The sequence below is a fragment of the Mauremys reevesii genome, linkage group 3 (assembly GCF_016161935.1).
Source record: "Mauremys reevesii isolate NIE-2019 linkage group 3, ASM1616193v1, whole genome shotgun sequence".
In the NCBI taxonomy this organism is placed as follows: Eukaryota; Metazoa; Chordata; order Testudines; family Geoemydidae; genus Mauremys; species Mauremys reevesii.
Genome location: NC_052625.1, coordinates 74,900,337 through 74,926,435, shown reverse-complemented (window position 1 = coordinate 74,926,435; position 26,099 = coordinate 74,900,337). Strand labels below are relative to the sequence as shown.

Here is a 26,099-nt window from a genome sequence, read left to right as displayed (position 1 = left end):
TGGCAGCTTGTTAGTAACTAGGGGGCTGAGTGGCTAATGGAAACCTAGCCCCACCAGAAGGGCTGCCCATGGGAGTCATGAGTGGAGGAGTGCCTAGCCCCATTGATTGGTCTGGCTGTGCTATTTAAGCAAGAGGGAGACACAGGAAGTTGTCTATGCAACTGGGTGAATTCCTGGCTGGCTGCTATATCAGACCCTGCCGTCCCACTTGACTTATCAGCTCTGCTTCCTGCCTCACTTCTGATCCCTGCCCCTCGCAGGGGCGGCTCCAGGCCCCAGCACGCCAAGCGCATGCTTGGGGCGGCATGCCATGGGGGGCGCTCTGCCGGTCGCCGGGAGGGCGGCAGGCGGCTCCGGTGGACCTCCCGCAGGCGTGCCTGCAGAGGGTCCGCTGGTCCACGGCTCTGGTGGACCTCCCGCAGCAGGACCAGCGGACCGCAGGACCAGCAGACCCTCCACGGGCACGCCTGCGGGAGGTCCACTGGAGCTGCCTGCTGCCCTCCCGGCGCCCGGCAAAGTGCCCCCCCGTGGCATGCCGCCCTGCTCGGGGCGGCGAAATGTCTAGAGCTACCCCTGCCCCTAGTCTCTGATTCCGATTCCAGACCTGAACCTTGGCTCAGGTTATTGACTCTGACTCCTGCTCTGACCACCCAAGCCCTGCTCATGACTGAAGCCCCTATTCAACTCTCTTCGCCAAAAGAGCGGTTCATTTGACTTGGTCTTGATCAAGCACTGCTCTCTCTGATCTATCTGTCTGCCAAGTTCCCCTCTCTAATCATCACCTCATCTCTTTCAAAGTCACCCATCAGCCCCCGGCTCCATGCCCTATCGATTGGCATTTCTGTGACTTCAATCCACCAGTGCTGATGACTTCTCACCTATTCATCCATTTCTTCCTTTGCTGTGGTTGTTCATTTTCTTCACTTCTAGGTTCCTTCATCCTTGACTCTCTTGCACCTTTCTCCCATCACAATGTCTGCCCTGGCTAACACCTAACATCCACTCCCAGGCTGACTTCCTCAGTTACAAATCCATTCGCTCTTCTTTCAGTTCTGCCATTTTCCTAGCTAAACAACTGTACTCCAGCTTAATTGAATCTCTTGCCTACAATCCCAGCTGCCTTTTCGCAACTTTGACTTGCTATTCAAACCCTCCCCTCCTTCTGGCTCCCCTTCTCTATCGCACAGGATCTCAATTTGTTTCAGGAGAAAAATGACAAAATCTAATCTGACCTTTCCTCTCTCCTCAGCTCACCTCCCCTTTGTCCTTCTGTTCCTATAATTGTCTCCTTCTCCCGTCACAGATGTAGAAGTTTCTTGTCTGCTATCATCCTCTAAGCCCTCGCTTGCCCCAGTGACCCTGCCCCCATCACATCTCCTGATCTCTCCTTCACCCACTCTCATCCTGTAGATTACTCTTCTGCTTAATCTCTCACTCTCCTTTGGGTTGTTTCCCCTCACAATACAAACATGTTTTACTCTTAAAACCTAAAACAAACAAACAGTGCCCTCCTCCTGAACAAAACCATCCTACCACATCTTCTCACTTTAATCTCTAAACTCCTTGAATGCACAGTTGACAATTGCTGTCTGGAGTTCCTCTCCTCCAATTCCACCCTAGACCCTTCCAATCCAGTTCCACCCCTTGCAATCAACTGAAACGGCTTTTGCCAAAGTCTCCAATGAATGCTTCTTAGTCAAATCTCAGAACCAGTACTTCATCCTCATCCTCAATCTCATTGTCCTTGGCCACCTGTCAGCCACCTTTGACATTGCTGACCATGCTCTTCTTGAAATCTTGTCTTCCCTTCCTTTCTGTCAACCCGTTCTCTTCTTACTTCCCTAACTGCCCCTTCAGCATATCCTTCAGCATATCCTTCAGACAATCTGGGGGGAGAGGGGAGTTCCTCAGGGCTCTGTCTTTGGTCCCTCTTCTCTTCTTCCCCTACATCTCATCCACAAACACAAATTCAACTACCACCTCTATGTGGATGATTCACAGATTACCTCTACTCCAGTCCTGTCTCATTCTAGTCAAACTATCTCTCAGACATCTCCTTGTTGATGTCGAGCTGACAGCTCAAGATCAATGTGATTAAAACAGGGTTCCTAAACGTTCCTCCCATCTTAGAATGGATTTTTAAAAGCCCTCATCATTGCCCTAACCCATTGATTTCAAGGGGAACAGAATTAGATTAATGTTAAGCATTTTTGAAAATCACTTCTTCGCTGCTTAAGAGAGAGTAAAACACTATGGAACTGTACAACCTCCTCTACCTTTACTTCCAAACCTAGGAAATCAAGCTAATCCTCATACACTTTCTTCCATTCAGTTCTAAATTAATCAAATGTGCCACTTAAAACTGTTGTCTCAAGTTCCTCTGATCCAATCCATCCTGGATCTCCTCTAGCTTGGCTTCTGCCTTTCCACTGTTCTGAAATCAAGTGACTTTCTTGCTCAAAGAGCAGTTCTGTACAGCTCCATGCACTCTGTTACTTTTGACACTGGTGATCACGTACATTTTACAGTCTTGTTGGCTTTTGTGACTCTCCTATCCTAAGTTTTTTTTTTTTTTTTTCCCCTGCCTCTCTGTGCTTTCAGCATGTCTTTTCCTGAGTCATCATTGTTCTCTCTCCTATAGGGCTTCTTTGTTGTGGGTGATCACATGCATTCACATGGTTTCAATTTTATCTTTACACAGTTGAATCAGATCTATTTCTCCCCTTTGACCCCAGTTCACTTCTGTTTTTGAGTTTTGTTGATATGTTTGTAGTTGCCAGGTCGTGGTACATAATGAGAGCAACTGAAGCAGTCTGTTTACACTGTTGTCTAATGATTGTTAGCAATGCCCAGAACATGGGATGAACACATTTTTTTAACATAAATGTGTATCATCTGAAATATATAAATCTCATCCTCTTCATCTGATGTCCCTTCCTTGATGTCTTCCAGTCAATTGAAGCTTAACATGGCTAAAGCTGAACTCCTGCTACTTCCTTGGAAACCACCTCTGGGCCCCACATTTTCCGTTACTTCTGATAACGCTGTCATCTATCTTCTCACCTATGCCTAGTTAACCTAGTGGGTCATCTTCAACTCCTCTGTGCCTTGCCAGTTTGTATCAAAATCTTGCCCCTGCTGCTTCAATAGCATTTCAAAGATCAATCCTTTTCTTTCTGTCCAAACACCCCAAACATTCATCCAAGTCTCATTTCCCATCTTAATGTCTGTAACCTCTCCCCTCTGCATTAGGCAAGCTGTTTTATTCTCCTCCTGCTGCTCCTCAGGTGCCATTGAGAGTACAGGAGAGAGTCTCTCTAATCCTTTCTGTGCCTGATGTCAGAGTGGCCCTTGGATGTCAGGGGAGGCAGGAAAAGTTCTGCTCTGCCCTTTTAGCCCTGTGATGGAGTGTGCTCAGTTGATCTGCGGGGATGGTACCTACTAACTCAGGTCTGCACATAGTTGTGTGGGGTGAAGCATGCTCAGTGCAGACAAACTGAACAGAGAATTTAGCTGCCAGCTTCAAACAGGCTTCTATTGGATATATGATCTGCAATTTTCAGAGGCTTATAACATGGCCACAGCGATGGTGTCACCTGAGTGTCATGGGGATGACCCTCTTGTCAAATTTCCAATCTCAGCTACAAAGGATAGAGGCTCTTGAGCTTCTCAGTGAAATTGGTGTAAGAATTTAACATGGGGAAAACAACATTTTTACCTAATCTGGTTCTTGGAAAAAGCCAGATTTATTTTAGATGATATTTCCTCCCCTGTCCCCGTCCCCCCCCAAACAAACAAACAAACAAACAAAAAAACCACACTGAAACAAACATCTCATATGGAAAATTTTAAGCCCAAAGGAAAATGTTATGAGCAACTGAAAACAGATGGCATCAGGTAACTTCAACTACAGGTCTCGCTACCAAATCTGTCAATAATAATAATAATAATAATAACAACAAAAAAGTTAAATTCATGTACTAAAACAGAAGCTGCAAAATGATGCTATAAGTTGAAGTTTCCAAAACTACTTGTCTCTTAGAGAGAGATTAAGTTAATTGGCTCTTAGAGGCCATACGTTCTTGTTGGCCATGACATAATTTTGCTGTCTTTAGTTCTCAGCCTGGTTTTAAATCTTCTTAAAAATTATATTTGAAAACAATACAACAATATCCAGATTAACATACAATGTATAGTAAAAACTGGTTGGAGAAGTCAATACAAACAGTATTTACTCAATAACCAATGATTGTGAAACTTTAAAAGGAAACATTTAACGGAACTCTTTGATCCTAAGTGTTCTAATTATTCAGATATGCTGATACTTTATTTTGTTTATTGGCATGTAGGGTAAATATAATGAATACTTTATAGTGGACTATATACCAGTCCTTAATTACTAAGGTATATTTTGTTGTTGAATAATCTTATTACTATAGTACGGCAGTGTTTCTAAGCTTTTTAGCACATTACCCCATTACATTATCCTATTATAGCAATCAGGCACAAGGTTCAGCAGGCTAAGCAGTTAATCTTTGGCAGGTTGATACACCGTGAAACCTATTTAGCAGTCACCTGTTAGCTCTGGTCGCATGTCCCAATGGCTAGTAAAATCTCAACTCCTGTGAGTTCCTCTATATTAACTAGAATGTATCAGCCACTTGTTACAAGAGCCATAAAAATAGCAGTCTCCTATGGGGCGATAGGCAGGTTCCAACAGTGTACTTATTAAATTTGTTTTACTTTAAAACTAAGGATGTTCAGATGCTTATAAAAAGATCTGCCAATTTGCTATCCATACCAGACCACTGTATTTAACTTTATTATGCTATTTTAAATATTCCCTGTACATAGAATGAGAAATAGTGTAAATGCAATGTGGTGAATTTAACTACTGTAAGTAGTAAATATCCAGTCCTTAATGATGCCTGCTTGCATGTATTCATGCAATACAGAAATGAGCAAGGGACTCCCTCCCCACCCCACCCCACCCACCCCCAATAAAAAAAAAAGGGGTGCTTTTCTCCTTTCTTGGAAGCCACTCCAAGCAATCCTCTGTTTCTTTGTATATTGTGTTTAAAGATTTGAATTCTTTCTACTTCAACATTGCGCGGGCCATTGTTTAATTTTTGCTTTTTAACACTCTTTTTATACATGTTTTTAGAATGAGACTGAGTCTGGAGGGTCTCTGCAGGGTAATTGCAAATGATAAAACAAACTTTTTGTTTTAGGTAGTTTAGTTTCTGTTACACAGCAGTACTTTATGGCTCTGCAACAGGTTTGTTTGCAATTAACATCACTTAAAATCTTCTTGGTTATAAGCTGTGATCTTATTTCAAGATCTTGCTGCTTCTACACAGTGAGCTGTCAGCTCTGTTTTAATTCTGTGGCATTTTTTAAGTATTAGCTCAGTTCACTTCTGTCACAGTGCTTTCTTCAAGTACTGCTGAGACTGTTTTCTAAGTATGGCTTCCTTGGTAGGATTTTAGCATATTTTAAAATGGGAAGAAGTATAGTTATGTTTTCTAGGATTCACTTTTCCTACCCCAGGTGGTAGACTGCTAACTTTCTACCCTGAGTCTCTATACATAGACAGCTGTGTTTGAGATGTTGGGACAGGAAACGCCCCTTTTGTGTGTTTGATGTCTTGACGCCCTAGAAGGTTGGCTTGAGAGAGAGCTTCCTGATAACATAGGCATCAAGGCTCACAGAGCAATATATTTGGTGAGCCACAATAATAGAAAACTGCATAAGAATAGCATTTCTTCTGTTATCTGCATAGCCACAGCTGGACTGGAGTTTTATTAAAAAAAAAAAATCTGTTTGTCTGCTGAGTGGTAGCAGATGTTGTGGATTAACTGGTCAGTCTCCTGTTGGAGAAGAAATCACTGACAGTGTCTCTGGGTGTTTTTCTCCATGTAACTTGTTTTATTTATGCTGTATTTACCAGTTGTTTTATGAAGTCTTAGTCTAAACACCAGTGCTCAATTCTCAGGAAGTAACTCTGCTCCAAGAACTGACTTTCATTTGCACAGTGATTAAAGCTGCTTGCAACAGCTCTCCCAAAAGAAACTGTATAACACAGCTAACAACATTTCTTCAAGGACGGTATGCTGCTCACCTGCTAAGACATAGAACCTGTAAAAATGTGCAATATCGCCATCTGGTGATTCCTGTCCTATTTGTCACTAGTGAATAATAAAGATATTTTAAAAACAATATCTGAACCTTAAAGATTTGGGCTAGGATTTTGCCCTGTAACATACAAAAACAGTTTGTCCTCAATCAGCGTTTACAATTTTTTAACCATGGAACTTCAGTTGAGATCAATTAAAGCTTCTGTAGCTCCTCTTCCTTCTCAGCCGCCTGTTTATTGATCTCCTACGTTTTTCCTGTGAAAAGCAACACTATACTATACCTTAACCACAATAGTAGTAAATTCTGACCAGCTGGATGATCAAAGGGCTGCAGTGTTCCCACTGTGCTCCACTCCTTTTTTTGTATTTACAAACCTTGCAGCCCAATTTTGATTTTTTTGTTTAGCCTTTTAATAACCTTGATGATTGGAACAGCAGCAATTGTTGTGAAAAGAGTAATTGAAAGGAATGGCAAAATTTCTATCAATAACTGAGCTACTATATGTGGTCACATTTATCATATAGGAAAAGACTAGGATTTTTTTTTTAAAGCACCATTATTGGCCAAAGAGCTACAGTACAAGAAAAGAAAATGGCTTACTATAACTTTTTGCTTTTCTGAAGATATCATCTTACAGGATTCATATGTTGGATCTTAGTTTCGAAGTGCTAGACAGGCAGAATTTCCAAGGCAGTGGTTGGGGTGCAGGCCAGTTCTCTTCTCCACCCCTGTATAGTGATTGATCATGCCTATGGCTGGCATTCAATGCAGCGTCTCTCAGTGGAGCACTTTTCCAGGAGCCCAGCATATATTGGTGATAATCATTGCGTGGTGCAGTATCTTGTATCCAGCTGGTGGCTGGAGTTGGATGTAGGGCCTTCCTTTAAGGTTTTTGAAAGCAGTGGTTTTAAAGCAAGTCACCTAATCACCCAGGGGGATGTGATGATTTGGGGAATCTGTCTGCAGTTTATGAACTGTGAGTGAGATTATGAAATTTGTGTCTTCACCAAACTGCAAACTCCATTTGGACTGTGCAGCACTTTGCCTTCTCTATTGTCTGTTTGCCTCTTTGTGGAATTTCAAAGATGGGTGGTAAAGAGATAAGAACAGAGGGTTGTTGCATTAAATGGTTTGTTAGGGGATGGCAATGAAGTTACCTGGTAGGACTCTGTAGTTATCTGTTGAGGCTGATCAGGGAGTCACATGACGGAGCAGACTGGAAGGTTATAAAAGGACAGGATCTGTTCTTTGTTCTTTTTCACTGTTTTTCACCAGCTTAAGATGAGAGACGCTTCTGCAGGATCCAGATGAATGAGGGGTGGGTGGTGGTTGCTTGAACACAGATGGTCCCCCAAGAGAAGTGTGAGCTAAAATGAGGGGGGAAAGTTATGTAGGGTTTATTATTTTTGTATGTATCTGTGTAATTCTTGTGTGATTCATGTAGAGAGAATTAATATGTTTGTGTTGTATGCAATGCCTAGTATGTTAGAGGGAAACCCAGAAGGCTTGCACCTTTGGGTAGAGCTTTGGGAGAAGGTCTGTTGAAGCTACTGCAGTATCTTAGGAATCAGGTGCTGGACCTGGGCCAGGTGGGCTGAGGGACTCAATTTCTGTGAAGGGAGAGCAGACTGAGAGTGATGTCTAGGAAATGTGCCAGAGCAGGCAAAGGAGAAAACAGTGCTAAAGCTTGCTGAGACCCAAAGAAGCTTAAAATACCCTGGAACTCAGAGGCTGAGATTCCCTTTACAGCAATCTGGAGCCTGACCAGATTTGTGACACAGAGTAAAGACATTTCTGAGTTACCACAGTGCAAACACATCTCTACAATATTCTTAGTGCTTTCCTATCCCCCCCCGCCCAACTCCCCATGCTCAGGCTTTCCAAAAGCTGACTAACTTTTCTCAGCTTTCTAAAGAAAAGAGAATCTCTTCCGTTCTTGAGTCCAACCTGTAAACTGAAATGCCATCTCAGTCATAAGTATAGTATTATTACTGATATGCTGTTCCTAAAACATCTGTGTCCATTACTAGGACTGAAGGTTGGCACAGATCGGATAGCCATGTTTAATTGCTGCTGCAGTTTTAGCACAGGGTTAAAAGGAATTCATAGTTTTGTCGGTAACTTATTTTTAAGGAGAGGTTTATTTTCCGATTTTCTTTGTGATATTGATTTCTTCATGTTTAAGCACCTATTAAAATAAAGATGGCTATCTTCAGCTGATTAGATCATTCTAATGTAATCTGTCTTATTTCTGGAACCAAAACCTTACCTGCCCCGTAACGGTCTATGTGCAAGGAGTCCCTAAGATTCATTTCACAAGGAGCATTTGCACCCACCTTCAGCCCCTTTCCTCCTTCTCTTTTCTGGGAACCTTGCATACAATCTTAGTTGTTGCACAATGATCCTTGGGGATTCAGAGGTAGCCCTGGGCTCCCCATGTGAATTTTGGGAAAAATCTGTGCCCTAGGTTATACAGGAGGTCAGACTAGATGATCACAATCTAGACCTTCTGGCCTTGGAATCTCTGGAGGAATTGGGCCTGCTTCCAGTCTTACTTAAAACTGATGGAAGTCCCTTGGTTTCAGTGGAGTTTGTCCTGATTCACAGTGGTGTAAATGTGGTCAGAATTATTGTAATTGTGCCTCCCTCTTCGAGGTAGTGGTGGAGTTTGAAGAACAGTGGCAACTCCCTCCCTCCCTTCTCATCCCACCACACGCAATGCAGCCCTTAATGTTTTGTTTTTCCTTCAGTGATATCCAAATGCAGCCAGTTGTCATATCTGTTCAGTTTTGTCCTTTTTTTGTTTGTTTTGGTAGGCTCCTACTGCTGACTTAGGCTTTTTGTGACTAGTTTGTATTGATTTCAGTTACACATCCACAGCATGTTTGTCTTGTAACCGTTCAGACAGTGGCTCATGGTCCTGGACCTTTTGTATATCTGTGTATTTAATTGTCTACAGAAAATGCAATCTAGGGCAATAAGTGATCGATTGCTGTGCAGATTAATGTTTCCCTGCTATAATACTTTCAATAGCTACTTATTAATTCAGAAGATGAATCCCTATCTGTGTCAGTAAAGAAACATACAAAAGTCACCAGTATATTCAGTGGTCTGCTTGGAGGTCATATTTTTGTTCAGGCTTTTGAGGGAAAACATGAAGATTTTACGGTTGTAACATAATCAGTTATAATGGAGGTGAAGGACTGTTTGAAAAAAGGCAGAAATCAACTGCATTGAAAGACTGGAGAGAGATTTTAAACTACAAATCTGAAAGTACTTGGATAAATTCTAAACAACAGCATCTATAAATAGTAATAGACTCTCAAAACATCTATTGATTGGACACTGAAAAGATATCTTCAGATTTTGCAGAGAGAGTTTGCCTCACCCCTTTATGAGCATTCTGCTGTTCTAAAGAAGTTGTCAAAAGCGTTGGGGAAGAATTTGTCGGAGCAGAGATCCTATTCTTGTCATTAAATGGAGCATACCAGGCTGTGACAGCTGTTACCTTGCAATGTGTCCCACGGAAATGAGATTGGGGAGTAAATGAAGGCTAATATGCTTTAAAAAGTGGATTGTGGTCATTTTCCCTCCCCCCCCCCCCTCGCCATGGAAGGTTTGTGCATGTAGCTGATTCTGAGCAGCAAGAAGTGGAGAGTCTGCATATATTCAAAGTCTCATCATAGTAAGAGAGCTTATCAGTCGTACTTTTAAAAGACGTCTAGTGCAGACTAGACAAGGTAGAGCAGGAATTATCTTTTGAATGTAAGTATCCAGAGAGAGAAGATACCCTATGAAAGTTCACAGGTTAGCGTATACTTGCAAGGATGCTATTTGTAATAATGGTAATCATAAGGAGTACTTTTTTGTTTCCATTATTACTTTTGTTATATGATTTACCATATTAAGTGGAAAGTCTATTTGCCCACCTTCTACTATGTGGTTGGGTTGCAATCTTAAGCTTTGCCCACCTACCTTCCTCAGTCAGAGCCAATGCAAGCCTACTATTGGTTTGTATGGCTGAGAAGAACTTTTCAAAAGGACCAAACCTCTGCCCTAACTTTGCTTAAACTAAAAATCTTGTGTGACCTACAGTAGCAGTGCTTGGCCTGGCTAACTGAGCCAGTTGTTTATTTCCTCTCTGTAACAGGATGGCTTGTTTCTTTGGGGGATTATTCCCCCCCCCTTGGGGATGTGGTTCTTTCCCCCCTCCTGGGTTTCCTTGTTTTGTGTGGTGAGAGAGAATGTGTTATGAATGAAAGGTATACAGTGGTAAATTTTTCGTTTCTTTTTGTTACTCACTGCAGCATTTATTCTCACACAGAAAACTAGGAGAAGGACAAAAAACTAACAAACAAAAAAAACAAATGTACACTCCTGGGGTACTAATGATTGAAAGAGCCAGATTAGTCAAGCCCTGCTGGATCCATAGATACAATAAGTTAGCAAATGAGACCCTGAGACACAGGAAGCAGGATCAAGAAACAGAGGAAGCCTAGAATTCACAGATGGCTTGTGTGTCTGTTATGACTTTGGGCTAAGATATTTGTGCCTTTTATTTAGAGGTTTGGTGTGTGTTTTTCTTTCCCAATTGGGGGGAGGACTAATATATTCTTTTTCTTTCCTTCACTGTGACTAGTCTGGAGCACCCTTTCTCTTTATGCTGATCTACTTGTTTTCTGATGCTGTCACAATGTAATAAGATCCCGTCTTTGTGCTTTTATCAGCGTATTGGGGTTTTTTTTAGGCACATGGATGCTGAATGATCCATTAAATAATATGTATGAGTTTGATCATTTTTTCTGCATTCATTTTTTTAACCAGTGTTTATGATGAGGTATAGAGAAGTCCCTAACCATTATGCTGTATGTTTATCACCCTGGACATTTAAAATTTAGTAGTGCATTTAAAATTAAGCATGAGTTCTCTCATTTAGTGTAATAAGTTAGGACTGGTAAGAAAATATTCAGAAATGGTGTATAGCAATGGCTCTCAACCTTTCCAGACTACTGTACCCCTTTCAGGAGTCTGATTTGTCTTGTGTACTCCCAAGTTTCACATCACTTAAAAATTACTTGCTTACAAAAACAGACATAAAAATACAGAAGTCACAGAACACTATTACTGAAAAATTGCTTACTTTTTCATTTTAACATATAATTATTATAAAATCAATTGGAATATAAATATTGTGCTTACATTTCAGTGTATAGTGTATAGAGCAGTATTAACAACTCATTGTCTCTATGAAATTTTAGTTTGTACCGAAACAAACACATTTTGGCATGCTCAGTGTATGGAAGAAAACTAGGACATGTGGTATGGATTTTAACCAGGCTGCAACTTTCTTAGTCAAATTATATCTAGGGTTCCTGTCGGGGGACAGCCCAGCGCAGTTGCGCACACCCCATTGATCCTTTACCAATTCTTATAGGATCTTACTGCAGAGGGAACAAATCATCACACTGGGGTGGGAGGTTCTCTGGGTGCCTCCACTTGCCTGCTAGCATCCCTCCCCCTTTCAGGAGTTGAGGTGAGAGGGGACCTTAACTCCCAGCCAGCACTGCCATCAAGCGCATTGGTGGGGCAGTCCCTCTGGAGTAGTTCCCCGGCCCCTGGTTCACACTTGTTTCCAGGGGGTTAGATGCTATGCCCCAGTCTCATAAGAAGATGACCTCGGGATGGCCACTATATTATCTTTTGGGATCTGGAGCGTAAATCAGTGAGTTTATGTACTGGGCACTTGACAAACGTTGCAACAACTACATTACTCTCATATGTAGGTCCAAATTTTGACCTCTGGGAGGGGGAGAATTCTAGCCCTTCAGTTGCCTAATCTCCAATCTCTAGGTTGTGCTGTGAGGAATGCAGAAAAACCAACCAGGTTTGAGTAGTCTGGTGGCATGGGGGAAAAATGCCTTCCCAGCCCCAAAACAGCAACTAGCACAGCTGACAGTGACCGCGATGAGGGAGGGAGGGTGAGTTGACTGCTGGAAACCAGAAAACAGGAAGTGGCTCTGAGCACATAGCTCTTATCATGGGTCAAATCTCATGAGACCTCAAGCCTACAAAGAAGTCATGTGGGGACTGGAAATCTTGTGGGAACCTGCCCATCCTGTCCTTTTACCACCAAATACACCCCTTACTATCCTTGGGGTACTCTTCTGTAAAATGATTAATTTAAGTATAGGTAGTTTGGCAAAGATTCTTCTTCCTCTCCAAAATCCTGAGGCTGACCCTGTGTATAGAAAGGTGATCACGAGTTGATGATGTCCATGGGAATGAGGAGCAACAAAAAAATTTCTCATGCGCACTGAAAAATGCTAACCCCAACTCTCGCTGCTGCTGCCTGTGATGTTACTTGTTCTGTGGATAAACAGAAGATTATGTTTTCCGTGGCTGTCAGTACAGCTCCTTTCACAGCTACGAAATTCACCTTTTAAAAAAAAAAAAAGGGGAGGCCAAGGCTTCATCATGAGGTGAAGAGTGTAAAAAACAAGTTGCCTATATTGGTATAGGGCTGGATAATGAACTATTTATTTTGGAAATGAAGGCTTTGATATTTCTGAACTTGTTTCAATTGTCTTTCATACAATGAACTTCTCAACTTTCTTTTTAATAACCACAGCAAGACCAGCTTTATACTTGGGCTGCAGTTAGCCAACCCACACATTCATCGGATTACATCGAAGGGAGGTTTCCAAGGAGAATTCCATCCGTGTGGCCACCACCCAAGCCTCCCGATGAGGAACAAAAACTCAAACATATGGAAGCAGGTATGGATAGCTTGGAGACACAAACAGGATCCAACACTTCCCATTGATTTTAGAGGGAGCTGTTGTGTGCTCAGCATTACTGAAAACCAGAGGCCTTATTTAGGTCCCTAAATATGGACTTTGGAGCCTAATGTCTGTACCTGTTTTTAAAGATCTTGGTATAAAGGTAGAAGTATTGTTAACTTGCATGAATTTGACTGAAATATTTTGTGAAAGTATGTATTGATTTGTTAAACACCAAGGTGTACACGGACTATGCTGTACATACAGCAAACAATGCACTTTGCCATGCTTTTGTCTTTTGTCTTTTGTTCTGCAGTTTACAGCTCCTCATAGCAATGATGTGGGCAATCTTTCTTTCTGCTGGATATGGACTCGCTTTGAAACCTCAGTGCTAAATTTAGGTTATTAGAGTGGCATAAGGCACATGCTGTCCCTCATATGTGCTCAGCACAACCCCTTTGCCAACAAAGGGAACAAGCAAATGGATATAAGAAACAAATGTTTTAGTTTTAGGCTTGTTTTAGTTTGGTGCATTTCAGAAGTTGTTGAGTTACTTCACCAGTCCGTTTACTTTTTTTATTATATTGTCTGTGTGAATTCATTATTCTTTCTAATTGTCTAAAAGCATTTGTTTAAGCTATCATTAAATGAAAATGATCAATCTCTTGTAGGCTAGAAAAAACTAGATTACCACTGAAAAGAATTTCAGGTCTGCTTTTGGTTAGTAGTCTTGATGACAGGCAAATATCAGAGGTTCAGGGAGGCTTAGTTTTGAATTAGCATCCAAGAGCTCTCTACAGTTTGAAGCTACATTCATCCCTATGGCCCTGACTATTTACAGCTCTTCCTTTTCCCACCACTCCTTCTGCCTTTCCATGGCAAATAAGGCATTTGTCATTATTTCAACAGATTTCCTAGCACTGCTGCTAGGCTCTGGGTGAGGTTGATTTCAAACTTGCCTCACTCTGGGCCTTCCGAGAGTGGTCTGAGAATTAGGCTGTGTCTACACTAGGAGTGTTTTGTTGGTACAGGAATATCTGTATTTGCTACTGGCAAAGCACTTCTAGTGTGGATGTAGCTTATACTGGAAAAAAACTACATTTTTTTTTTGCTGACATAATGTATTCCAGTCCTTATCTGCCCTGAGTAAAATAAACTACACTAGCAAAAATGCAGTTTTGCCAGTATAACTGCATCTACACCAGCAGCTTTAGCCAGTACTGGTTTGTTAGTCAAGAATCACACCTCATCACATCCCTGACTGACATAGCTGTGGTACCAGGAGTGTGTAGTGTAGATATGGCCTGAAGTTTTGTGTGTTGGAGACTAGAAAATAGTGGTGCCAGGGACTGTTCTAATTATAGGCAAGCTAGGCAATTGCCTAAGGTGACAGGGCCAAACCTCAGTGGTGCGGAGTCCCCGTTGGGTCAGGTTGCAATGCCATTCACTCAAATTTGGCTTAGCCACCCCCGCATCATGACAGAGGTATGGCTGGGCAAACCCTGAGTGAGTGACCTGGCACTTGCTCCCACCACTTCTATCATGACCAACAAATCATCAGAAAGCTCACCATACCTCCCCAGAAAGTCCCCCTCGGGGAGTGCACCCCTGGTTGAGCACCTCTGTTCTATGTAGTAGTAAGAGGGGGAGGCACTGAAGATGTGCCTATGGTCGCAGATTGTCTTGAGGGGACACTGGGTAATGCTGAGGCCTCAGCAAAGGTGCTGCTAGACCTGGTTCCTGACCTCAGTTCCTGTAAGGGTCAGAACCTTGTGCCTGTTGACACAAATGGATATTTGGCTGGTGTGTGTGTGTGACTGTATCCAAAGCCTTTACCTAAAAGGATTTGGCATTTAAAAGCAAAAGATCTGAAATTACAATATGAACACTGCATTGTCCCTTCATTTACTTCCAAAATGTCCACTGCAGTATAAGCAATCTAGTAATATAATTTACAAGTAAACAAAACCTACCTTTTTGACATAGCCAAAACTTTGAAGCCTTGAGTATCAGCTTTTTTGCTTTACTAATCCAGATTATATATGTTCTAACAAAAAATAATAGTCTGCATTAATTCTCTTAATTTCAGTTGCTTAAAAAAAAGTTTTCCTCCCATTATATAGCGTTCCATTTACTGAGCTTTAAATTTTACTTCATTTAAATTGCTTTAACAAGAACAAGTTCACAAGTCTGGTAGACACAGTAACTGAGATTAGCAGAGAATTATCAGAACTAAGTATTATACTGGTTATCCAAGGAAAAACAGTGAGTTTGGTTATATCAGAATACTAATAATAATTTTGAAAATGGGTTAATTTGGAATACCTGCAAAAAAGAACAAAAAGCAGTTTAGCTTAATTTAAGAATACTGCTTGCTTAGATCCTGTATTTTTTCTCTTCATTTTTGAAAATTCTGTTTGTTTGCCTAAAAAAGAATTAATTAAATTAAATTAATTTGCTTCTGTTATTGCTCCTACCCATAGATTCTCATACCCACCTACCCTCCCCTTTTTTTTGTTTGGGTTTTTTTGGAAAGTTTATTCAAACTGTCAGTGTCTTTTTTAAAAAGAGTTTAAACGTTTTCTGTCTTGGGCTTTAATTTGTTTGCCAATAAGAAAAAAAATTAAGGGAGTTTGGTTACTGTAATTAATAACCAGTGGAAGTAATTTTCTGCATATAAAAGGTAACTTTTTTTTTTACATGCCTACTTGTAGAAGACAGTGAAGGTGAGTAATGTTAAGTGAATAATGAAGTCTTAAAAATGAGTCTACCTGAGATTTGTGCCAAAATTGCATATATAAGAGGTGCATGTGACTTCTCAAGCCAGAGAAGGGGACACATTCTTAAATGCTGATCTTAAAATCTAAGAGAAGAGGCCTGCAGCTTGCTTTGAAAGTCAGATGACTTGGACTTTTTCAGACCAATGGGAGAAACTTTGAGAACGTCTTGACTCCAGAAAACCTAAGAACATTAACCGTAGCCCATTAGGGCAGGTCTACACTGCTATTAAAAACCCACGCTGGACCGTGCCAGCAGATTCAGGCTTGCGGGGCTCAGGCTTGTGAGGTGAGTCCTAGAGCTTGGGTTCCAGCCTGAGCCTGAACATCTACATTACAATTAAACAGCCCCTTAGCCCGAGCCCAAATCAGCTGGCACAGTCCAGCAGCAGCAGTCTAATTGCAATTTAGACATACTCATAGATAACAGGGTAGTGCATAGGTTTAGGACCAGCCAGAATCCAAGTGCTGTTGATAACTTAGCAGAAAAATGTTTTGTGGTTGAAAACTTATGCTACATACATGGACTGAAATTTAGTGTGTGCTGTTGGTAAGTGCTGGTACTATCCATATGTTTAAAAATATGGAAAACAAAGAGAAATATAAAACCACAGAGAATTAGCACCTCAGCAGGGTTTATAGCATCACATGAGATTGTTAACAAATTTGAAGGAATGGTGGCTAATGCAATGCAAATTATAAATAAAACTCTAGATCAATTTAAGGAAAAATGAATAGGAGAGTCAGGAAATGTATGCTTACTCCCTTTGTGTTGGGAAACCCCAGAAGAAAATATCAATACCTTTCTAATGTTTATAATTTTATTTTTTTAAATGCCTCTATAATTTAATGTAGGATGGTGGTAACCTCTGCATCCTAGGAAAATGGTCACAATAGTTTTCAAGAACAGATGGAAAAGGGCATTTCTGGTCACCAAAGCCACCCTAGGCCAAGCAGGGATTCACAGATATCCCTAGTTTGCAAACCTCATTGCTGAAGCATGGTCAAACATGGTTGTTAATGGGGCAGACTGAATCCATGGTACTTCCCCACCCCCAGCCAAGTAGTAACATCATCTTCATCTAATCTGGATCTGTATTTAACCAGGCACAGGGGAAATGCACAGATCTAACTGATGAAAGACTCAGAACTGTGCTTTGTAAGCATAACATTGGATCTTCAGCACATGCTGACTCATCTCCCCAGGCAACCTCCGGAGATATGACAGAAGAAAACTTTGTGAAACATCATGAGAATGCAAGAGAGAGCCCTTGGGGTGGATGAACAGTTACCAAATACCACCTTCTGGGATCTCTTTTAAGATCAAAGAGTAGAACCTGCTCTGCTAGGCTCTGTAGTTAGGTCAACAAAATCCCATGGTCCCTGTTGTCAAAGGCTGCAGATAGCTATAAAAAAGTACAGATGACCATGCTTATTTTGTCCATCACTAGAAGGAGATCTGCCAACAGTATAACCCTTTGTGGGCAAAGGTCAGATTCCATGCTGATTATTTTAGCCTGTACCATATTAAAATCTTAAAGTAGATTCAAAGGCCTCAAGGAAATCAGGAAAACCTGGAATTTTTAGAAGTGCCTTTGCCATCACCACCTAAATGAGCTTTCACAAAAAAACAAAACAAAAACACAAAACCAAAACCAGCCAAACAAAAAACTAATAGGGAGGACTATAGAGGACTATATTATATAAAGAGATTGTCTAGAGAGTTTTTTGAGCAAAGGCCTGACATCTGCTTGTTCTAGAGATACTGGCACTCTGCCCTCTGGCATTAACAATTTCTACCAAAAAGAGGCAATGCCTTTCTGCTTGCTTTTTTTTTTCTAGTCGTTATAGACGTGTGTTCAAGTCACAGTTAGTGTCCTAAAGTTCCTCCAGTAGTGCTCCAATGAGTGGAGCTGGCTAAAAGTCAATTTGGTATAATATGGCATTTGTTTCCTCCAGTCCCAGACATGTACTGATTTTATATGGTAAATCCAGTCACTAATTGGAGTGATGTTATACATGCTCAAATTGTCCAAGTGAGAGACATTTCAGAGTAGCTTAGATTAACCACATTTTGCACCACAGCAGTTCCATTAGAATTCAGATGTTATTGTGGAGAAGATCGCCATGGCTGTTGAAGGGAAAGAAGCTTCAGATTTTAAGTACTTACCTGGTACTGTAGCTTGTGAATTGTCATGATGGTGGTTGGGGAGAGAATGTCTAGGAGCTAGCATACTGATAGCCATAGCCTGCAGGTGGGATCACTGTACAGTGCTGCTCCTGAGAGATGTCAAAATTATTTGTTTCCTCCATTCTCTCTGCACAGATCAAATAAATAGTTTGGTCGCCTTGCTGGGAGCAAGGTGGAACCTGACTGACTAAATTTGTTTAGTCTACTTTGACTATCCATAGCACCATGTCACAATATTTTACAGATATGAATGAATGAACCCTGACCACACCCCTGCCAAGTAGGCAGATATTATCTTATCATGATGGGGAAACTGAAGTGGTTGTACAGGGAGGTTGCTTTAAGGTCAAACATGAAGTCTGGAAAGTGGAGAATGCAAGGCAGAGCTTTTGACTCACAATCCTGTACTTTAACCACAAGACGGTCTCTCATCAACAGTTAACTAAAAATAGAAAATCTTCATTATTTTCTCTAAAGATTCAGCAAATTGCTTTCAAGTACAGTATGTGCCCATTGTTGTTGCATGTATCCATCCTTGCCAGCACAATCTGTAATTTCTCCTATCCAGCATGCAATCAAATACTGCGCTGTATAAACAAAGCTGGAATGTACAGTATGTGTTTCTGACTGAAACAAATGATATTACCAGAATCAAGGTTTCCATTAAACTTTTTTGACTTGACCAACAGTTACTATTTTAACTTTGACTTAAATGTTTTTATTAAAAGGCAGCTCTTGAAAAGCTAATGATGGTAGAGCAATGATTACCCTGTCTTTAAAATAAGAAAAAGAATCTAGTTCTTGCTAGCATAATATTTTTAATGTTCATTTGCCAGGGAAAAGAAACAGAAATGTTCTTAATTTCACTGATATTTTCCTTGTCATGGCCACAGTGATGACTGTTAGTGAGCAGTTTTTCTATTTAAAGCTATATTACATTGGAACAAAATGACTCTTTGCTTTAAAGGCATAGATTAGCAAAGCAGTGCTCGTAATTGTTCCCATTGGTTTTCTCCTGATTCTTAGTGCAGAAACCATGACAGTGGCTACTTCTAGATGTGAAAACTGATTACTGCTTTAACTTTTTTCAGTTTGGCAAGTAGCACGTGACGACATACTCCTGAAACTTTTTTTTTTCATTGCAAATGCCCTACTGTGGTGTTGGATGGTGAATTAATTCTGGGATTGGAGGACAGATTCTTTGTCCAGAGGGAACTCAATCCAATCCATCCTCCAAAGTCAGGGTTTTAGGGGAGAATCCTGGGTATGGATGTCCCTCTGGTTCTATGCAGCTCAGGTCAACCACTTTCACAGTACTGTTCTCTCCCCTGTACAAGACCCTGCAGAGCCACTAGGGATAGGGAAAGCTGGAGGCAGGGATGGAGTGAGGGTTCCGTTATATTTCTCTCCACTGTCACAAGCCCCATGGTAAAAATGTAATGTAGTATGAGGCCGCATTAACCTTTAACTTTTCCATGCTCCCCCAATACTTAAGACCCACCTTTTAAAAGAGGGGTTCAAAGATGATATTGTATGAAGGAAGCCTGAAAGTAAGAGAGTGAGTGTGTGTGAGAGAGTTTTGGGGTGGGGTGTTGGGAGGCATGGAGCCGAGGTCACCAAAAAACACAAGTTATCTGTATGTGTGGGATTTCCCTGGTCTCCTGTGATCACTTAGGATATGCTGAGTTTTTGAGGAAAGCTGCTGGCTATTCCACAGGTAGCTAGGCCAACCCCTTAATGGGATAATATGGGGAAAAAACAAGTGTGGGGACTTTCCAGGGAGTTTTATTCATCCTAAACTTCCTGGAGGGTATTCCATGGGAGGGTTGTCTGTACTGTCGGTAAATATTTCTGATAAAGGGAAAAATAAATTGTTGATGATGACAATGAAGTTTATTCATAAAACATATAAGATGATACCCTTTAACTAATGGTGGGTCTTAGTGAATGCTATACAACCTGAAAAGAGGAAGGCTGTGGTTATGGATAAAAACTATTCAATTCATTTAAAAAGGAAAACAATTCTTATTTTTTTGAACACCCCCCCCCCCACTAAGGTCCCTCTAACTTATATTCTGAATGATTAAGCACCATCTGCACTCAAAGTGCAGTGGCAGTCAAAAATGTTGGGAATCATTAAGAAAGGGATAGATAATAAGACTGAAAATATCATATTGTCTCTATATGAAGCCATGGTATGCCCACATCTTGAATACTGTGTGCAAATATGATCACCCCATCTCAAAAGAGAGATATTGGAATTGGAGAAGGTATTGGAATTATTAGGGGTATGGAATAGCTTCCATCTCAGGAGAGATTAATAATGCTGGGACTTTTCAACTTGGAAAAGCGATGACTAAGGAGGGGATATGATAGAGGTCTATAAACTCATGACTGGTGTGGAGAAAGTAAATAAGGAAGTGTTATTTACTCCTCATAACACATGAACTAGGGGTCACCAAATGAAATTAATAGGCAGCAGATTTAAAACAAACAAAAGGAAGTATTTTGTCACACAACACACAGTCAACCTGTGGAACTGCTTGCCAGAGGATGTTGTGAAGGCCAGGACTATAACAGGGTTCGAAAAAGAACTAGCTAAATTCCTGGAGAATATGTACATCTGTGGTTATTAGATAAGATGGGTGGGGATGGTGTTCCTAGCCTCTGTTTGCCAGAAGCTGGGAATGGGCGAAATGGGATTGATCACTTAATTACCTATCCTTCTGTTCATTCCCTTTGGGGCACCTGGCATTGGCCACTGTCAGAAGATGGGCTTTTGGTCTGACCCAGTATGGTCGTTCTTATGTTCACGTTGAATGAAACTTCTCTTGAAAACGTTCTGAATCTGTATTTCTTTTCAATCCAGAGATTGAAGCAGCTATCTTGGAAACAAAGAAACAATACATAGAGGATGTTCAGCGGGTACAGGTAAGACCTTGGCCGGAGGTGTAACAAGTATGTGTTACGCTTCTTTTGTAATATGATTTGGAAGCTAAGATGTTAGCCCCTTTGGAAGTAATTCTCATGTTTCTGTAGACTGAATAGGTGGTGCAAATCTTCAGAAATCTATTTTTTTTGTTTCTAAATTTATTTCAAAATATTCATACATAATCCATATTGTATATTTACATGAAGAGACTCTTGGCTACCGACTTACTGCAAATGATCCCTGTGAAAGGTAGTTTATATGGACTTGTGTTACTGGCCCATAATATGCAGGAGGTCAGATTAGATGGTTCTTGCTGGCCTTAGAATTGATGAATCTGTACCTGCATGACTTTTCCTCAGATGAACAATACCCAGTACACAATAACCATTTTGCCAATGCTGCTTCCTTGCAGGCTCCTAAGTCAGTGACTCTCCTGAATTCATGTTGTCAGATGGCATGTGCAAAACTCTGCAGTGTGAATGGTTCATCATCATGTCATTTTTTTTTTGAAGCTCTGCCTTTGCCCCTTTAGAATGTTAGTTTAAAACAAAATCCATTAAGTGGCAGTTTATGACCATAATGGAGAAATTCAATGGTGGTTTTTGATGGAAACCTTCAGAATAGAGGTCAAACACATATGTTTGCTTTATGTCTGGGTGAATGAACCTGAAGATATAAATTGTCCCTCAAGGTTAACATTGACAAAGGCCATCTTCACAGCACAGTAGCTTGTAGGCTAAGTTTATAATAGTGACTAGCAATTTTGGGTGCTCAACTTGAGGCATGTTAAAGAGACCTCTAATTTAGCATGTTAGGGCAGCAATAGAAGTTTTGGTTAAACTTTCAATCCACCAAGGCTCAATTACTCCTGGGGGAATTCTGCACCACTGCACATGCACAGAATTTATGTCCCCTCGCAGATTTATTTGCTTCCCTGCAGAAAAATGACTTTCTGATGGGGAAGCAAGGGGAAGCCACAAGAGCAGTCAAGCGACCCTCCCCAGCAGTATGTTTTGGGGGTCAAGGGCAGCTGGCAAAGAGGTAAGTTACTGTGATGCAGGGAGACAGGACTGGGGAAGACCCAGCTCCATATCCTGCACCCGGCTCAGCTGCTTGTCCTGACTGGGCTTGGGAGGACGGGACTTCTCCTGCACAGCATCTGGGGCTGGGTCAGACCCACCCCCATATTTTGCCCAGAGCTGCAGGAAGCTCTGCAAACTCCCTCCTCCCCCCGGCTTCCTGCACCCATCATTCCTCAGCTGCAGGGTGAGGGATCTCTGTACAGGGAACTGCTCCCCTATCCATCTAGAACCCCTCATACCCAGACCCTCCCACCGATCCTCACCCACCGCACTCAGAACCCCTCCAATGATCCCCAGTCCCCCTGCACCTAGACTATCCCGACAAGTTATCCGCACCCAGATCCCCACCCCACTGAGCCCCATGCCCCCAGATTCTGGGCCATCTGAGTCCCCCCACACTCAGACCCCACTGCTCCTATCCAGACTCCCCACCCACTGAGCCCCAACCACCTTCACCTGGACCCCCTGCAGAGTCCCATTACTGTTGCACCCAGAACCCTGAAACAAGCCCCTGTGCATCCAGATCCTCCACTGAGCCGTCCGCACCTAGATTGCCCCCCACAGAACCCTCTCAACCCATACCTGGATCCCTGCACACTAAGCCTCTCCACATCGGGGTGAGGGATAGCTCAGTGGCTTGAGCATTGGCCTGCTAAAACCAGGGTTGTGAGTTCAATCCTTGAGGAGGCTGCTTAAGGATCTGGGGCAAAATCAGTACTTGCTCCTGCTAGTGAAGGCAGGGGGCTGGACTCGATGACCTTTCAGGGTCCCTTCCAGTTCTACAAAATCTATTTGGATCCTGCCTTGCTGAGCCTGCCTGCCCATACCTGGTGCACCTGCCACAGAGGGGGGTGTTTCTGGGGCAGGCCCCAGTCCTTACGTTGTTTCAGGGTTGGGTGCAACCTCACCACTGAGTCCATGTCTGGGGTGAGGGGAGCTGCACAGTGATCTACCACCTCTGTGCAGCCAGTGGCCTGTGCTCCCCAATGCCATGCTGGAGTCACCACATTTATTTGGCAAATAAAATTGCAGAATTTTTAATTTTTTGGCACAGAATGCCCTCAGGAGTATCAAATGGTACGGTGGGTGAGATTTTCAAAAGCACTCTGCAATGACTTAATTCTGCTACCACCGAAGGCAATGGTAGTTTAACCACTGATTTTCAAAGTAATCAGAGTTAGTCCAGTGCAACATGTATCGGGATCTATAGGAGACACTAGAACACACATAATTCAAGAAATTTAGTATGGATGGCAGATGATCAGCCTAAGTAAAACTGGAACCTTCACTTAATGATTCAGCATTGGTGATGCATTCTGTAATAAATTATAGTGAGGATATGAAGTGAGCTAACTTGGGGCATGTAGAAGAGTGGGCTTTCCCTGCAGCAGCTCCTGCTGGTTGTGTGAGCCTCTGTGGTGCCTTGTCTCAATTTCACCTTCACAAGTTCCCAGGAATAATCCATAGAGGTTTATGTCAATAACTCCTCTTCTTGGGAACTGGTTTATTAACATAAAATAAACCCAAAGTACAGTCCCCTCCATCCTAGTCTCCCAAGCTTCTCAAAATAGTCTCTCTTCCTAAACAGCTCCTCCTTCCTGAGATCTGTATGGCTCCAAGCCTTGATGCTAGGTGCAGATTCAGTCTCTCTCCCCTTGAGATCGGGGGGTTGCACAGGCCCCTTTCTTGGACCTGTTTGTTGGATTCTCAGGTCACTCTGTCATAGTTCTGGACAGCTGCACCTATGTTCCCTCCCTGTGGTCCAGCAAGGGCACCCATCTAGGCTCCTGGCTCCTCAGCTGTCATCTCTTGAGCAGAGAGACACATCTCTCCCTTCTGACTGGGATTTTTCCAGACTTCATAATTCCCTGCCAACACTGTGAGTTCTCCGGCAAGTCAGACTGCCTAAGCAGGCCTGCTTTGATTTATCTTCAGAAGCTATTACCAGCATAATTGTCCACAGTTAAGTTACCCCACTACCCATTCTATGCAAACATATTTATTCTTAAGGTGAAAACATGAAAGAGAACCTATTAAAACAACCTACATTCATGCTAATAAGTTTACTAGAGACCACCCCTAATTCCAAGGGCTCTGGCAGGTGAACAGTCCTTCAAACACTATCAAGGAAATTGTCTGTGGTTGCACATTCATAACTGCCTTGGCTCAGAACAAGCACACCCATGAATCTGAGTGTCACTCCTTTATACAGTTTGGGCCTCTGATCTTGTCCTCACATAACAGGTTATCAGCAGATAGAGGTGCCCTCAGGGCAAAGCTTCAAAAGCTTCAAAATTCTTTGCCTGTGAAATCCACTTAACTTTTTATTCCAAAAGTCCATTCTTGGGTGGCACATTGCTTTAAGTAATCATTTGAAGCCCATAACACTTCCAAGGGATTACATTGGTCATGTCTGCCTGCTGAATATGTTACAAACAGTCCCAAAATAATACATAAACATTTGCATTTTTAATACAAAACACTCCTAAGATACTTAAACTTAATTCAATAAGGTTTGGCCAGAATACTGCAGGAAATCTCAGAGCACGCCTCCAGCTGCTTCCGTCTTGAGCTTATTTTCAACAGCAGTAGCTCTTCTCTCTATTTCTTTTCCTCCCTGAGTTGAGTGTCATCCCTGGGTAGTCCCTCCCTATCTGCTGTCTCTCCATTTATAAGGCCCAGATACTTTCCTTTAAGCCCAGTTGGGGAGCAGGTAATCAGTGACAGGTGCACAGGACCTTACTCCTCTTATAGGGACCAGTCACCTTGTGACAGGGTGAATATGAGGAATATTAAATCCTGACTTCCCAAAGATGCCAACCCATTTGAGTGAAAGCTCCAAGATCAAAGGTTGCAGACCTGTCCAAATAATAAGTGACTAAATTACACTATTTGGAAGAAAAGAGCATGAATCTTTTGGAAGATTGGTGAGGAAGAAAACTGATTTGGAACAGGGAATGGGCAAAGTTTCAGGTCTGTGTTTTATTTTTAAATAACTATTTGATTCAACCATTCTCACAATGAATTGGTATACTTTGATAAACGAAGAACATTTATGAAGAATATTGGTATTCCAGAAGAAATAACTGAACGATGAAAGACTAGACTGTATCTATTTAAATGTTGTTCACTTTCCATAATTAAGATTTGAATTATAGAAGCCATGAGTGGAATGAGTTGTAATGCAAGTACAGGGTGGAATGGTGGTAAAGCATCTTAGTCTCAGGTAACCTTTTATTCTTACTTCAAGTCATGCACATTTTCATAGAAATATTATTTTCCCCACATTATCTTAAAGGCAGTTATTGTTCTCAATCCCAATTAATCATTAGAAAATTATTCCAATTATAGACTGTATTTGATTTGTACCTACAGCTGAACCTGTTTTTCAAGAAACATTTAACCAAAAAAAAAAGTCCCAAACCTGACTGTGTTGGAAAATTTACTAGCACTTGATCTACTTGTCATTAAAATGAAGCACAACAAAAAGCTCTAAGGAACTTATTACTATACCAAAGAATTCAGGTTTAATGGAGATGTGCTTGTGGTTTTGTTACTAATAGAAAAGTAAAGAACCAGTTTACTGCAATTAGACCATTAGGAATTGTTGGAAACAATAAACAATCATGGTGAATTGTTACATTTATTGTGGAAAATGTGGTATTCTGTAGCTTTTGGAATGTGACTTCAAACATCTCCCTTACTCTTCGGTTCAGAAATAAATATAAAAGAAACTGGCTAATTAAGTACCGATGGTCAGAGAACTGCTGTAGTATGAATAGAACAATCCCATCCTTCCTAAAATTGAAGACTGGATAATAGAGTGTAATAAATTTGAGGTCTTAGAATAGGCGTTCAACTGAAGTATAAAAATGGATTTCTTTCAGTGTGGGGTACTACATTTTTATATTCTTTAAAACATGTCATATAACTGAAAATTCAGGTCCAATTTGGCCATTCTTTTTTTCTGATTTACCCTACTCCCATATTCCCATCATTTAAAGACTTGAGTTTTACATGGAAAAATGTATGTATCTGAATAATGAAATGTCTCCTCTGTCATCTTTCCTTATATTTTTCTCTGCTCGTTATTTTATTTAATAACTTTAGTTTAATTTAACAAGCGTGGTAATGAAGGTTTTATCTTCTGTGTCTTTTTGGACTGTGGCTTGATCCCATGTCTCCTCACTGTCTAAATTC

General features: G+C 41.4%; 1 protein-coding gene across 4 annotated transcripts in view; it reads left to right on the top strand.

Annotated features, from left to right (window-relative positions):
• FMN2 (formin 2) overlaps nucleotides 1-26,099 on the top strand; it is a 244,166-nt gene that overhangs the window by 40,910 nt on the left and 177,157 nt on the right. For all 4 annotated transcript variants that reach the window (XM_039532227.1, XM_039532225.1, XM_039532226.1 and 1 more), the window contains exons 4-5: nucleotides 12,767-12,914; nucleotides 20,755-20,816. In XM_039532227.1, the coding sequence (XP_039388161.1) occupies nucleotides 12,767-12,914; nucleotides 20,755-20,816 (210 nt within the window). The remainder of the gene's footprint in view (nucleotides 1-12,766; nucleotides 12,915-20,754; nucleotides 20,817-26,099) is intronic.